General features: G+C 42.1%; 1 protein-coding gene across 3 annotated transcripts in view; it reads right to left on the reverse strand.

Moving 5' to 3' along the window:
* The window catches only part of SV2B (synaptic vesicle glycoprotein 2B), a 157,736-nt gene that overhangs the window by 11,888 nt on the left and 128,720 nt on the right, over positions 1-17,128 (reverse strand). For all 3 annotated transcript variants that reach the window (XM_010962924.3, XM_010962926.3, XM_074354006.1), the window contains exons 7-10: positions 12,392-12,502; positions 11,255-11,343; positions 8,554-8,718; positions 4-137 (exon numbers count right to left, since the gene is read on the reverse strand). In XM_010962924.3, coding sequence (XP_010961226.1) covers positions 4-137; positions 8,554-8,718; positions 11,255-11,343; positions 12,392-12,502 — 499 coding nt within the window. The remainder of the gene's footprint in view (positions 1-3; positions 138-8,553; positions 8,719-11,254; positions 11,344-12,391; positions 12,503-17,128) is intronic.

Below are 17,128 nucleotides of genomic sequence, written 5' to 3' on the forward strand. Positions count from 1 at the left end.
TACCTGTGTTATAAAAGACGGTCGATTCAATGGTGCAGTTCTTGAAATAGGTATCAGTAGATGTAACGTCTTCAAAATAGCACTCGTCAAATAATGTGTCCTCAAAGAGTACATGTTTAAAGTACATCTTTGTGAACCTGTGGAAAAAAATATTAGCCCCTGAGTGATCCATTCAGGAAAAAACGGAGCCTTGAGACTCAAATGAAAAACACAGAAAGGCAGAAGAAAATGGAGAACTGTAAATCCAAAGTTGCTAGACGTTATTTTCAACCCAGACTAGTTTCCCATTTCTTTGCTGTGTGTTTATAAATGGGAGAGGTCTCAGGACTGTGGAAGCAGGTGTCTAGTCCAGGTGTATATGCATCAGCCTGGTGGCTCCCAAATGCGCATCCATGGACCATGTATATCAGCATCATAGAAACTTGAAATAGTGTGAAATGAAAGTATTGATAACATCTCACATTATGAACTTTAAAAACATGAATGTCCCTCAGGTTGATCTTAGAAAGTTTAAAGGCAATAGATGTGTGAGGGCTTCATAATCTTTGTTTTTAAAATTGAACCAACAAAGATGTGGGGAGATAGGCACTTCCATTCACCTTGTCAGTAGAATGTAATTGGTGCAGCCTCTTTGGAGAGCAGTTGTGCAAAATTTAAAATGTACAATCTCTTCGACCTAGGAACAGCACCTTACAAATTTACTGTACACATACCTGCTCATGCCTTCAAAGAGACACATTCACTGATCTTCATTGCAACATCGCTGACAAGAGCAATGGGTTACTAGATAGATGGATAGATAGATAGGTCTGTGATGGACAATGGAATACTACACAGCCATTATAATAAAATAATTACTTAGGTCTATATGTCTTAATGTGTAACAATCTTTAAGATACATTGTTAACGGAAGAAATGAAATGTAATTTAGTGTTCACAGCATGTGACTATTTGTGTAAGAAAGCAGCTATGTGTGCAAGTGCACAGCATATACCTGGAGGGTACACAAGAAACTGGTGGGTGTGACTGGCACTGAGGAGGTGCAAGAGGAGATCAGGCATTTCTTTCCACCAAGTGTATATATTACTTTTCCACTTGAAAATAAAATAGCCCATGAGGGGCAAAGCGCCTAGATGATGATGGGGTGCAGCCATATTTGGGAGCTGCTGCAGGACCCCAACTCCTGCATAAACTGAATAGGAAAGGACAATCTTACACTTAAACACATATACCGGCATATGTTCACATCATCCTCTGCTGGTTATATTTCTCAAGTTTGGTCAAACTTTTCAGCTAGAAACCTTCGGCTGTATCTTCCTTTGTGAAGAATGGCAACCCACTCCTTCATTTATTCGTCTGTCTATTCATTTAGTTAGATATTCAGCCTTCAGCAGATTCTTACTGAGCATGGCATTAGGGGTTTTGTGTACAGAGAGGAAAGACATGGTCCCTGCCCTTAAGTCTAATGGGGAAAAAAAACAAGCCAATAGATAACTACAATATAGTGGGAGTCATGGTAACGGGTAACACCAGGCACTGAGATTGCTCCTCTCTAGAGCCACCAGATAATTCAATCCATGACCACAGGTGGTGGCCACTGCCCCTTACCCTTCATGCTCCCTTGTGTTCTGCTGAAAACCCTAACTAGAACCACCTCTCATTAGCTTCTGCAGAATGACCTCTCAATAAGAAGGCCTGGGCGGGTACTCCTCAAAGAGAGGTCCCCACACACCTGCAGCACAATAAAATGGGAGCTTATTATGAAAGATGCAGCTTTCCATATTCCAATGTAAGACCTCTTGAACCATAATCTCCAGAGGAAGATGCCAGATTATTATACCTTAGAAAATGTGAGTGTCATTGGTCCAGTAAGCCAAATTATTTTCAGCCATTTTTCTTAGAGTTAAGTTTGCTACAGACTTTTAAACAGGGGCCTCCAAAGGCTACCACCGAACTCTTCCGATTTCCATGGAAAGACTAATTGTTAAGTCTTTTGTTATAGGAAGATGCTTCTGAGGTCAAAATTAATGTAATTTGTGTGCTGGATGTATTTACTCAGGAAAGCTATTCCTGGAGACTGTCTCGGGTCTCTGCCTGTCTTAATATATCCTTCTCTTTAATATAGTAATAGGCCAGAGACGTGGCCTTCAGTGATATTTTAATGTTCTGCCAAGGGGGTGGGGTGAGAAAGCAGAGTCATAAATCATAACAGGTCTGACACAAGCAAACCTTAAAATGTATCTCCAAGTGAGTTATAAAAAGCCAAAGTTATAAAAGAAGAGATAAAAGGAGAAAGGGCCAAGGCATATTTTATGAGTCTTTGTATCAATCATCTCCTCCAATCTCTCATTTATATAGTGAACTGGTCCAAGATGCTCCATTCAGGAAAGTCCAAGGGCTGAAAGAAAGGATAACAGAAGTATCTTGGGGAACTTTTCCTTTAAGGAAACAGAAGCCATTGGTGATCCAGGGTCTACAATAGAGTTGTTACCACAAACACTTTATTTCCATTACCCTCCAGCCCAATGTTTAACCCACCATGTGATCTAAACTCTGCCAAAAGTCACATCTATGTAGTCACCATGTTTTAGGCTTGAGGGTGTCACCCTCAAGAAACTCAATCTAATTAAAGAGATAAACAAGGATCTTGGCTAAAAACCCAAAATATTAAAAAAAAAAAAAAGGCAACTGACAATTAAAATTAGGTGGGATAATTAGCAAGATAGAGATACATTACAAAATCACTTCAAAGGGGGCACTTACGATCCAGTTGGGTAAAGCATGAGATGACATATCCTAAAGGGTAAGTAAAAGCTAACCAAGCAAAGACATGGAGGAAGCGCGTTCCAGGCAGAGGGAACAGCATATGCAAAGACACAGAGGCATGTGTGTGTATATCTATATCTATATCTATCTATATCTATCTATATCTATATCTATATCTATATCTATATATCTTTTAAATGCCTTTTTTTTAAGTAGAGAATTCTCTTTTATGTAATTTTTATCACCTTTCAGGGAGAAAATAAACAAAGGGTATATTTCCCCAAAAGTTCACACACACATAACCTCCTGCAATGAGACTTCCAGATACAGTGAAATAAAAGAGAATTCTTCAGCAAAGGACTAGAACTCCATCTAGTTCCCCACACATGATCTCCTACCAGTTCCTGATCTGAGATAAAGCAAAGCACAAATTTTAAAAAAATCATTCATTTCAGAAAATATATGCTTAGTTTGCTTAAAGAATGGAGGAAACACAGAGTCTTCTCTCAATACTCTATATAACTTCTTAAATTCTCCAAATACAAGCATCGGGCCTCTACTCTACTCTGACATCACCCTCCAAAAAATGAAGAATGGAGTTCAACTTCCAGGGCTCAGTCACTAAAGGATTTCAGGCAATTTTCGTCTCCTCTACAGGCTCGTATTTTAAAACCGTTAAAATAGAAGTATGGAGGAGCTAGCTTTTTCCAGCTCTAGTATGTGGTTCTATAAATGAGAAGCACTTTCAACGTGGATGGACCTAGAGATTATCATACTAAGCGAAGTAAGTCAGACAAAGACAAATACCACATGATGTCGCTTATATGTGGAATCTAAAATATATATACACACACACATGAGCTTCTTTACAAAACAGAAATAGACTCACAGAGGAAACAAATTTATGGTTACCAAAGGGAAACAGGGAGAGATAAATTAGGAGTTTGGGATTAGCAGATACAAACTACTATATATAAAATAGATAAACAGCAAGGTCCTACTGTGCAGCACAGGGAACCATATTCAATATCTTGTAATAGCCTATAAAGGAAAAGAATCTGAAAAAGATATATATTTTTTCATATACATATATATATTCAGCTATATATATAGGAGAATCACTTTGCTATGCATCTGAAACTAACACAGCATTATAAATCAACTATACTTCAGTTTTTTAAAAAAAGTACCTTTACCATAGGTAGCCTGAGAAAGAAATAAAAGACTTAGGAGATGGCTGTCTTATGTCCCCAAACCACTTAAATATTATTTCATGAGGAATGAGAGGTATATAATGGGAAATACTGCCCACCAAACAGACTCTGAGGACATATGTTCTTGTGCCTCAGCAAATCTGCCAGTAAATCCAATTTCCTCTCTTTTTCTTCTCTTACACATAAGGCTTCTTAAGTGCCGAAATCACAGTATCTCCTCCTATAGTTTTGACAAAGATCCTAGCACGTCTTAAAAAGAGAGTGTATTCAACCAAAGTTGAATGCAAACAGGGTAAGGAAAAGATACACCCATCTCACCTAGATGCAAAAATCCTAAACAGAACATTGGTAAGTCAAACTTGACAATGTATTGCCATTTTTAAAAATTCACACTGAAATGAATAAGATATATCTCAGGAACCAAGTATGGCTGAATATCAGGAAAATATTATTTTAATATAGCATATGAATAAGTCCAAGGAGAAAATCATCTAATTGTCATAACAGATGCAGAAAAAGGTTGACAGATTCAATACACCTTCATGATCAAAACTCTCAGCATACTTAAAATAGAAGAGAATTTCTTTAACTTTATAAAGAAGATCAATCAAAAACATACAGTAAATGTCATACTTACAGATAAGACACTCAAGTATTCCCACTGAAGTCAGAATACCCATTAGCATGGGTTCTATGCATCACCAAATCAGGGGTCATAATCAATGTAATATTGTACATCAGCTATGCCTCAATAAAAAAATTAAAAATAAAAAAGTATATAGCCTTAAAAAAAAAACTAGTTGTAAAATCTATAGTGTAAGAATTATACATTCACATCTGTGATATAGTCTGACATTTATCTAAAACGTAAACCATACTAAAGAATGCTGCACCATGTGGATAGATAGATAAATACACAAGGAAAGTATAAAAGCATGAATGTAAAATACCCAACATATGACTGTGGTGGCCATCGCTCCAGGAGGACAACAGAGGGAGAGATGTTTAATCTATATTAAAATCTGAAGTCAACAGAGCGTAGTTTATGATTTTACAAAGCTAGGTGCTCTGAATAGGGTTGTTGGCATCATTCTCTATTCTCTACATATTGGATATATTTCACGATGGAATAAAAAAGAAAAGGAGACAAAATGATGTTACTGGCTGATGCTAGGATTATGTAGCAATAACAAGGGGAAACTGTTAGAACTAATAAAAGAGCTCAGTTAGAGACCAAAAAAAAAACAAAAAAACAAAAAAAACCCAAAAAGCAACAGGATTTCTACTGACTTGCAATAACCTGTGTAAATGCTTGGTGGAGGACCAACAATCTCATTTTCAGTGCCGACTAATTGTGAAATAGTCAGGAAGAGGCTCTACAAGAACTATGCAGGATCTAGATTAAATTACAAAATTTTACCAAGATAGTTTATTAACTCTGAAGCCTGGTGGACATTCTGTATCAATATTATGATATTCAGATGTGGAATCAGAGGCTTAAACAGATCAGAGGTGGCTCAGCTAGTCATTGACCCATCAAGGCTTGGAACCCAGTCCCTTAAGCCTTGGCTATTCCCTCAGACCTGGAACCAGAAGGTACACTTAACACATTTCCCACCATTGGCAGCTTCATGGAGCTTTGCTGCCTGGAACACAACCACTGCAGCTGAAGAAAATTCTTACTGATGCCCCATGCAAAGGAGCTTTCAACAGTGTGGGGTAGCATTTCATTGGGATGTGTGAAATCAACTTTCTCTTTTCTAGAAGTGCATTTGCTTTGTTTGTCTCTGCTCTCCCTGCCAAGAGTAATGTTCCCCTATGTGTGATAGTCAATAAATAAATAAGTTTATCTAAATGTTTAATCAGCAAAGTGTGGATAAAGTCAAAGGGGGAATACTGGCACGAATGGGGAAAATGCCCCAACCAAGCCAGAGAATGTCAATTTAATGTTCTAAAGGGGCTCAGGGTTTCCAAAGATGAGATGTTTTCCAGTTTATGACCACCAGATGACAGCATAACTCAAGAAAAGAAATGGAAAGCAGCAAAGAAAAGGTTCAAGTCCTTAGATCAGTTTCAAAGTTTCTTAATCTTATGAAAAACATCCTTTTTATCCAAACAAATCGCTGGGGGTAAAAATTATGGGCTTCAAGTAATGGTGGTTGTATTTTTAGTATCCGTTGGTTAAAAATATATATATACAACAAATTAAAATTTACTCGTTGAAACTTTTGAAGGCAATTTATACTTTAGTCATCACACGAAAACGTTCACACACATTTGAAACACAGGAACATGGCAGAACATCTCTGTGTGCAGAATTTTTACACCCAGTCCCAGACAATCCTTGGCCTGCAGAGGCATCCCCAGACCCTTGACAACAACGCTATGGTCCCTGGGGTCCTGGGTCCACAGAGGAGACCCACCCCCCGACCTTCATTAAGCCTAGCTTCCTCCTCACTCTCACCTGGCAGCTTGCTGAAAGCTTTGGGAGGCTTGGAGCTTTTCAAAGGACAGGACGGACCAAAAGTTTCCACTTTGTGCATAGCTAAGCCTTAGAATGCCAAAACCTACCTGTTAAAAACCATAACGGCTCTGGCATTGAGATCAACTTTTTAACTCAGAAAATACCATGTAAAACAGGGCCTGGGAGAACGAAGAGTTTCCCAATGAGACAATATTTGCAGTCGTCAAGGGAACGGGACTGGACTCCGAACACGTGAACTGAATGAGAGACAGTTCTATTTATGTTCACTGTGTGATCTGGGCAAACCACTCAACCTCTCTAAGCTTCTGTTTCCCCACCTGTAAAACAGAAGGCACCTTCCTAGCCTCCTGGAGTTTCTGTGGGGGTCTAACGAGATGGGCTGGGAGAGGCACTTCAGGCAGAGCCTGGCACACAGACGCTGGTCCTGTATTACCAGTAATGTTGGCTGTCCTCATTGTTACTAGCCTGGTTGTCAGCGTCGTTACTGTCACTATTGTCACTAACACCACACCAGAGCATCACTGAATACTGGGAGTTTCATAGACAAGGTTTCTTTTGGTGAATTCATCTCTGCAAGGAGTAACATCATACCATGGGTGACATCCAGCCATCCATAATGTCCCTTAAGTTTCAACATTTCCAGAGCATCTAATAAAGAAAAACAACATTTCTCCCTTGGCAATGCCAAGAGAAGCTCTCTTGGCTTATTCTGAAGAGCCCTGACAGGGAGAAATCCTGGGGGCACTGCTACCACCACCAACCACTAGCCTTGAAGCTTTCAACCCTGGAGTGGTCAGTCTCAGCAGATTCCAGTGACTCTGGAGTGTCTCTACCGAGGGCGTGTGCACACGTGGGCACATGAGTATACAGATGTCTGTGACTGAGCCTCAGCTTTTTAAAAAATCATCTGAGAGTCTGAATTCTATGTCCACTGATACTGGGTCCTAACTTTCCTCCACTCAAGTTCTCATATTTGTAGCAATATTCCTCTTTTCATTTCACACTTTCTCACCCTAAGTAACAGTGACTATTTGCTAAGGTCTGGCCCATGAGAGCCATATGGACTAGATTGCAGAAGGCACCCTCCTTGGACTTCACCCGGACATACACACTTTTCCCATCACGGCTAACAGCCATGGGCAGTGCCACCTCCCTCAGACATGGAGCTGGGTGCGGGCTGGGGAGGCGGAACCCACACTGGAGGAGAGAATCCGTGGTGATAATTCTCGCACACAGAGGCTTCAGCTAAGGGGCAGTTTATAGCACTGACACTGAACTGTCTGGGCTGTGGTGTTCCTGGTGCATCACACCCTCACCCGAACCAGTGAACTTGCTACGTATAATTCAAGAAAGGAAACAGCAGAGGTGAAAATGCTCGGCTTAGTGGGTAACGTGGCCTGGGGGAAACTTTGTTCTGCCCTGAACCATCTGGGGGCCTTCAGAGGGCGACCTGGAAGAGGCAGTCTGAAAGCCCAACAGGCTGGACTGGCCACCGCAATGTCACACAGGTGGAGGAGGATGCAGGCAGGACTTTCCTAACACTCCACTCATCTTTCCCCCCGAAGAACATCAATATTCTTGATGGCAATGGGCTATGCCGATCGACCCTGGGAGGTATTATTAGATAAAAGAATAACATGAGATAGTGTTATACAGCCTCTGGACTTGCTTCTGGAGAAGCATCCAGAATCAAAGAAAAAGCTCAACCATCAGGCTGCGAGTTGGCGTAGGACCTCAGCGGTGAGAGCTCTGGGCCCTCTCTCCAAGCAGGCACCACTGAGGGGCTATGGCTCTCTGTGCACCACCATTAAAGGTGCGAGGTCTCAGGAAAGATGGGCTGGTTAACCCTCCCTGGAGGAATCGACCATAGCCAGGATGACCTGTGCTGTGGGGGACAGCACAGGACAGACGGAGCCACCAGGGGCACTGCCGAGTCTCCGGCATCCAGACTAAGTTGCCATGCTCCACCAGCCTTGGAGCTCACTTCTCCACCATGTTGAACTCTTATCTTCCCAATGGCTCTCTCCCCAAGACAGTCCCCGCAGATGGTCACCCTGACCTGAGGAAAGTCCTTGGTCTCCCACTTACTTGTCATTCACGAGTTTCCCGTGCTGGTGAATCTGATTTTCCATTGTGAAGTTGATTGTGGCGCCGTACACGTGCTCATCAGAAAATACCTTCATTTTGGACTTATATTCTTCATCTTGAAAATATCGGATCATATCAGGGAACCACACTATCAGTCCGTAGTAACTGTAACAGAGAAGACAGAATATTCGAGCAGCAACGTGATCAGAGTCTGCATTCCTGACGGCTGTAAATCAAGCTCATTTTAAATGTATTGATACGGTCCATTCAAAAATCTAATAATATAACTCATATTAATGATCTAAGGAAAAAAGATCATATTAATGGATCTAAAGGAAAAAATCACAACCATCTTCATAGATGCTAAAAAAGGCATTTGATTTTTAAAAAACCAACATTCATTCTTGATTAAAAAAAAAGAAAAAAACACAGTTAGATTAGGAATTGATGGCCACTTCTTAGCATATAAGAAAATACACCTCAGTTCAAAGGGCAGACTCTTACTTAACGGGAAAACATATCTCCACTAACATCGGCGACAAGACCAGGACACACACTATCACCACTACCGTTGAACACGGTACTGTAGGTCTTAGCTAGCTCAGCTAGACAAAAGAATATAGAAATATAAAGTTGCAAAGTGGGAGGTAAAGCTATCTCTGTTTGCAAATGATATGATTTTATACCTGAAAACTCAAGATCACCAACTTAAAAAAAAAATGGCCATTAAACATAAAAAAGGTGCTCAATCCCACTCATAGTAAGAAACAGGCAAATTAAAACCATAGTGTGTTAGCGTTCTCGCCTACCAGACTGCCAAAACCTTAAGTTTGCCAAAACACTGTGTGAGGCTATAGGTAAACAGGTGCTTTCATAGATTGCTGGAAAAAGGACAAATTTTTACCATACCCCATGGAGGAGAATTGCTCAATGCCTAAAACAATTACTGATGGATGTATTCCCTTTGACTCCATAATCCCATTTCTAGGAATCTATTGCACTCATAAACCTGCCCAGTGCAAAGCAGCCTACAAACAGTTACTCATTGCGCCATTGTTTGCAACAGCAGAAGTCTGCAAACTCCCCAGCAGTCTGGCAACAGGCCCTGGCTGAATAAAACGTGGTGCTGTACTGTGTGGTGCTATGCACACATACGATGCCACGGTAAAGAGGACAGGGAAACCTCGATTTACTGGTATGAGAAAGCTCCAGAATACATGGGTGCATGCAAAAAGATGCAAAACTGCTTTCTTGCAGTTTCTTTGCATAAGAAAATGTTGACGAAATTTGTAAATATATATATATATATACATATATACATTTGCTTAAATTTGCAAAAAGGAACACTGGAATGATAAAGAGGGAGATAAAAGATAATTCTGCAGAAGAGGCAGAAGGGAATAGGTGGGAGGGAGGAAGGGATGCCAGATGTCTCTGTGGTTTCAACATTTGAAATGCATCGCCCATCCAACAAAATTAAATTAGACACATGCAAATATGAGGAAAACATATCTGAAAAGTGTCAGTGAATTGGATCCTCGTGTTTACCACTTTGAGCTTCTGAAATGTCCTCTCCTTGCTTAGATGGAACAGGTGTAGGGGAGTAGGGTTCCTCTCTACCTTCACCTGCCTGGGTCTCCATGAATAGGCATTAGAAGACATTTGGTAAGATACTGGGAGAAGCAGATCTCCCCGTGTCCCTCCCATAATCAAAGAGGTCACTAGAGCCGATTTAATTTCCTGGGCTGAGGGAGTGTGCCTTTGAACAAACTAATTTCATAGAGGGAGGTTTAAAATCTCACTGAAAGTTCCTAGTTGATAATAGCAATTTATCAAGCACTTATTATGTGCCAGAAACGATTGCAAGTACTATTGCAAGTACTATTTATAGACTATTTATAAAGCAGCCTCATAATGCTGGAAGTGGGCCTCAAAACTTTCCAAGAAAGAAGGGTCATGCTATTTGGATGTGAATCAAAATGATAGGGGTGAGAGCCTACTGTTTAAGAGTGGAGCCGGTTCATCACCAATCATGTTATATTTAATTTTCTTTACTGTCGGGCACATTATTGCAAAGCTTCACTGTTTTATCCATTTAATGTTCACAATGACACTGACGGCTGCTCACTCAGCACTCATTCCTGGATTCTTCCTTGGGAACAGAGAGTTGATTTTGTTTGGATTCTCCAGAGAGTTAATGGTATTGTCAGCTGACAGGCAAACCCTGATTTGTCTAAAATCACTGGGAAAGCACATCCCTTTCACAGGTGATTAGTTTAGCCCCAGGTGTGTGACGCACATCTGGATAACATAACGGCAGAGGAGAGGGTGCTGGGGCCTTCTGAGAAAGGTTTCCTTGCTGTTAAAAAGTGAAGCTCAGAGAAAGGCAGGCTCTTCCTCACAGGGACACTTTTCCGTGTCTACAGGACCTCAAGAACAACTCAGGCATCTTGGGCATCTTGCCATTGGATGACGAGTAGCCTGAGGCTGAAACACCCCCTGAAGCCTGCCTCCCTGTGGAATTCTTATTACAAAGTGTAAGAAATCTATGTTGCAGAAGCCACTAGAGTGGGTTGCCTGTTACAGCCCAAAGCATCCAATCTGACACAGACTCTGTGAATTAGAACCGATTGTAACCCTCAATGCATAGACAAGGCACCTGAAGCACAGGGAAATTGACGAACTTTAAGACAGAACTTACCTTAAAGCCATGGTGAACCAGACCACGGCCAGAATCAGCGTGTTCATCCTGTAAGGCCCCATCACACAGTACAGGGCATTTTCCCAGACCTATAACCCAGAGCAGAGACGGGCTATCAAAGGCAAAAACTTGTAACTTGGAAGAGCTCATTTTTAAGATTTTCTTTTTTTTAATTGAAGTATAGTCATTTCACAATGTTGTATTAATGTCCGATGCAGTGATTCAGTTATACATATATATATTCCTTTTCATACTCTTTTTCATTACAGGCTATTATAAGAAATTGAATAATAGTTCCCTGTGCTATACGGTAAGTCCTTGTTTATCTATTTTATATATAGTGCAGATACTAACTACTGTATCATTTTTAAGATTTTCTAATAAGTTGCCTAGGAACCATGGAGACAAGGAGCAATGATTATCTCCCAGAGGCAGCAATTCTGCTCAGATAACAAGGAAAGCTTCTTCTCTTCTCACCGGCTGGTCTCAACCTCCCATAGCATCTGGGAACACAACAGTGCTCCGTGCATGTGACCAAAAGCACACCGAGTGGGGATTTCTAGGCACTGAATAACTTTGAGTGCAGAGCTCTGCTCCCCGCCAGTAGGAATGGGTCACATTCCAAACATTTAACCACCAGACACCAAGGAGGTCATCCAGTCTCAGCAGACTCTGGCTGCTGGCTGCCTCGGTGCTCAACAGCTGATTTGCCTCATAGGAGCCACTTCCCTGGAGAAACGGCCTTGCCTTTCATGAAGACGTTCTCAGAAATCACCAACAGCCCTATGGAGTCACTTCATTCACCCGCTCCTTTCTTCCTATGGATTATTTAAAGAGAATTTGCTAGAGAGAAAGATATTGACTCAGACTAGACATTGCACCTCCATTCAACATCCCTGCCTTGGGAAGGAAAAGCAAAGAAAAGAAACTAGGGTTTACAGAGTCTGTGGCTCAAGGGCTCACAGTGAGTGAGAGGTAGGCATGGTCTGGGACCCGAACATCCCCACCCAAGGTTGCTTGCTGCCCATCACACTGCCTTGGGTTGGTGGGCGTGTCCAGGAGCACTATTCTTCATCCACTGACGTAACAGATTTCCATAGAGCCTCTCTCTCACCCGCCACACGTCACCAATCATACCTGCTTAAAAGTGGTCTTGAATCTGACTAGCCAGCGCTGGTACCAAGTTCCTGTTGAACTTTGGATCTCAATGAATTCGTCCATTTGCTTGGGCGTTTTAATGTTGCAAACCTATAAAGCAAAGACAGTCGAGAGAATCTTAACCCCGCTTACTTTGTGTCGGACGTTTCAGTGTTTCGTTTAAGGCAACTACTGAATTCACTGACTTCTTGAGGGCTAGAGGGGCCTTTGGTGACCCTCTAGTTCAGTGATTTTTAACCAAAAATGCACAGAGCATCTCTTGGGGAGGGTATCTTTCTCAGGTGGATATGTCCCATTGCAGAAAAAATGAATCAGGGGCTTTTCACTTCGTTATGGCTCTGGGAAACTAGTGGGTCATAATACACTGAATTCCCGTTTATATCTGATTTGCCTACAGTAGCGTTGACTCCACCTTAAAATTCACAGGTCTATCCGCATTAATATCACAGAAATCTAGAACCCATGTAGGTAACAGTGCGTGTGTGTGTATGTGTGTGTGTGTGTGTGTGTGTGTCTGTGTGTGTGTGTGGTAGGAGAGGAGGTTTGCTCTCTAAGACATTTTTAAAATATAGCAGAATAAAAGACATTGTGTCCTCCATTTGAACAGCAAAGGGAATCAACAAAATGAAAAGGAAACCTACGGAGTGGGAGAAAATACTTGCAAATCATATATCTGATAAGGGACTAATATCCAAGATACATAAAGAACTCATACGACTCAATAGCTAAAAAAAAGCAAACAATCCAATTAAAAAATGGGCAGAGACTCTGAACAGATAGTTTTCCAAAGAAGACACACAGATGCCAACAGGTGTGTGAAAAAAATGCTCAGCATCACTAATTATCAGGGAAACGCAAATCAAAACCACAGTAAGATATCACTTCACATCTGCTAGAAAGGCTATTATCAGAAAGACAGAAAGTAACAAGTGTTGACAAGGATATGGGAAAAGGGGACCCTTGTGCACTGCTGGTGAGGATGTAATTGGTGCAGTCACTATGGGAAATAGTATGGAGGTTCCTCAAAAAATTAAAAATAGAGCTACCCTACAATCCAGCAATCCCACTTCTGGGTATTTATCCAAAGGAAATGAAAACACTAAATCAAAAAGATATCTGCCCTTTCAGGTTCACTGCAGCATTATTTATAAAAGTAAAGATATAGAAACTCTTGATAGATGAATGGATAAAGAAGATGTGATACACACAGTGGAATACTACTCAGGCATAAAAGGATGAAATATCACCATTTGCAGCAATGTGGATGGACCTAGAGAATTTTACACTTAGTGAAATAAGTCAGCCAGAGAAAGATGAATATTGAATGATCTCACTTAATACGTGGAATCAAACAAACAAACAAAACAAACAGAACACCAAGCTCATAGAGACAGAGAGCAGATTGGTGGTTGTCAGAGGGGAGGGGGGTGTAGGGGTGGATGAAATGGGTGAAAGGGGTCAAAACGTACAAACTTTCAGTTATAAAATAAGTCATGGGGATGTAATGTACAGCATGGTGACTATAATTAATAACATTGTATTCATTATTTGAAAGTTTCTAAGAAAGTAAATCTTAAAAGTCTTCATCACAAGAAAAAAAAACTTTTTGTAACTAGATGTGGTGACAAATGGTGACTAGACTTATTGTGGTGATCATTTTTCAATGTATACAAATATTGAATCATTATGTGATACATAACTAATATAACGTTATATGTAAATTTTACCTCAATTTTAAAAAAGACAGAGAGAGAGAAATTGTATCCTCCTTGCTACCCCTGATTTTACTGGTGGAAATCAAAGAACTAGTGGGTGGGGATAAGTCTGTATATCTCAGGACTCCCCCAAGGGCCCTGGAAAGTGTTGATTTGGCCAACGCCACAAGTAGTCCCAATGAGCAATCCTGACTCACCAACAGTGATTCTCAGTTTAATCAATGTTTAAAACAACCACTGAATGCCATAACTAACCATCACATCAAGGAGACTCCTGACCATACAAACTCTTAGCCAATTTATCAAGGTCCGTGCGTGCAGACCAATTCAGAGGCAAACGGAAGAATGTATTCAAAAAAATTCAGAAACAGTTTCACCTCCTCCAACAAACCTTCCTTCTAGGGAGAAAAGGCTTTAGTCATAAGAGTGTCTCCATCATTTTCTTCAGCCCAAGGACTGAGACTGTGGGGAGACAAAGGAAGAGACGAAAGATGGGGCTGGATATCTGCAGGGGAATATACAGTCCCCGAATTGGGGGCAATTGGCTCATTAATTCCCAAGCACTGAGCCTAGGATGAATTGACTTTGTTTTTCTAAACCCTGAGAACAGTGGTTCTTAAATTCTTGGGAGGGCAGGATACCCCTTTAAGAATCTGGCAGAAGCGTAGGCAGGTACCCAAGCACGCAGCAATGCCTTTCCCAGCCCTTCCCAGCCGTGTGGCCTTTGCAAATGCTCTTCTGCCGGGATCAGACAGGGATGCAGGAGAGGGAACACAGCAGGGTCTGCAGGGGGACTCCTGACTGGAGCTGGTCCTCGTGTGATGAGATACCCCAGGGAGACCAAGAACCCAACTGCAGCCACAAGAGGCCAGGGGGCAGGTTGACTCCAAATTAGGAAGCACCTTAAGAATCACACTCAAATGCAAATGTCTTTTCTTTGCTCCTGGGGAAAATAATAGGCTATTCCCTAGGGATGGGGGAATGGGTGTGTTGACAACTTCAAGCACAATTACTCTAATTTACAATTAACTAGGATGCTTGTCTTTGCTTCAGTCTAAATTAGAATATGGCCTGTGTTGGGCCCAGCCCTGAAGAACACGGGTACGCAGGGGAATATTTCAACTCCTTCCCCTTCCAAAGGTTTTACAGGCATACCTGCCATCGGGCAGTTCAGAAGCTTGTGCGGCAGTGAATGGGGTTGGTGAAACCTAGGCTCTGCAGGGGAGGGAGAAGTGTCCTCCACCCTCTGGGGCTCCCTGGCTGGGTCTCAAAGTTAAACTGGCAAAACAGATTAACAGGAGAAAAGCACCCGCATTTTACTGAATTTTTACATGTCCGTGGGAGCCTTCACAAGGCAATGAAGCCCCAAAGAAGTGACCAGAGCAGAAAGCTTTTCTACCTTTTAGATAAACAGTAATTTGTCAAGAGTTGACAAGACAAAGGGGTTTGGACTGGGGTGAACCACTGGTGAAGAAGTAACGGATAAGGGTTAGTTTAACAAGGTTTATTTATACAGCCTTCTTGGCCCTAAGCTCCCCACCACTGGTCGGAAGAATGTCTTCTTTCCTCCTGGTGCGAGGAGGGCACCTTTCACTTGGGAGATTTATGCCCTGTTTCAGGGAAGAAGGGCTAGCGGGGGGAGGTCAGAGTGACCTTCTGCTGTTTCTCAAACTCCTTCAGCTTAAAATAGTCAATATGCCAAGGTACCATATTTGGGGGTAGCAGGTCCTGAACCCCAGCAGCTCAAAGGTGGAAATGAGGAGGGCCACATCCAGGGCTCCCTGTGAACTCTAAGAGCCTGGCCTGCCCTAAGCCCTTCCTCCAGGCCACTGAGTGTGCTTACTGTTAGAGCAGGCATATAACTAGGTATGAGCAGAGAAAGGGGGAAGCAGGACAAATGGCAGGGCAAAAAGGCGGGGCACAGGGCCAAATGCAGGAAACCCTACATCAGGCAAACACCAGGGGTCCCTGGGCAGAGAAGGAAAAGCAGGAATCTCTGGGTCATACCTTTTGGGGTGATAAGTGGCCTAGAGGCCGACAAAAAAAGGTGGGAAAAGGCAGGAATCTCCAGTGTCCGAGTGTAATCTTTTGCTCATTCATGCCCTCATTTCAATAAAATTAGCCTTGTGTGAAGTTTCCCTCATGCACCAATGCCGTGACACTTCCGATCCAGACTAAATAAGGACAAAAATCCCTCCTCCCTTTGGGAAGGTGGAGCTGGGATGATAATCAGGAATATGACCCCAAACCCTTTCCTCCCCAGTGAATATTCTGAGCGTTCATTTTTGCACTGTATGTAACCAACTTGCCAAAGAAACTCAGGGCAGCCGCTCAGCTGAGCCTGCCTGCTGTCCCCTTGAGCGTGTACTATCCATCCCTTAATACATCCCCAATTTACTTTCTTAACCTCCGTGTCTTGTCTCTGAAGTCTTTCTGGGATGGGACAAGAACTCGGACACCCTTTACATCTACCAGCAACGCCGTGAGTATGTTTAACGGCGGGAGCACCAGGGACAGAGCAGGTGCAGGGGAACCCACCCAACCCGGCTGCGTATTCACTCCTGACTGCCAGCCACAGCCCAGCTCTCTGAGCTCAGTAACACTTTGGGGTTGATTCTTTTTTCTTTTTTTTTTTTTCCCCTGGTCCAGCCAGTCATCCATTTCTACCTAATCAATATGATTAAGTCAGTATGGAACTACTGGGCCCACATCCTTTTTAATTCTTTTCCTGTGAACTGGTGAAAACTACTAAAAGCAGAGGTTAAGTGCCCAAGGACTCGGTAACTAGCAAGCATGTTGGGGAGAAGACAAAAATCTCAACCTTCAGAGCCTCACTCTCAGGGATTCCTGCTTGAGCTTTCTTCCTGGGGACGCATTCCCTTCCTGAAATGAGGAATTCTGGTCCTGAAGTAAGGGCTGAGTGTTGCCTTTGGAAACTGGAGCTTTTACTGAATTCCAGGCTAGGATCGAATTTCTCAAGAGTAAGCTGTTTACGTCAGAA

This window comes from Camelus bactrianus, chromosome 27 (assembly GCF_048773025.1).
Source record: "Camelus bactrianus isolate YW-2024 breed Bactrian camel chromosome 27, ASM4877302v1, whole genome shotgun sequence".
Classification (NCBI taxonomy): domain Eukaryota; kingdom Metazoa; phylum Chordata; class Mammalia; order Artiodactyla; family Camelidae; genus Camelus; species Camelus bactrianus.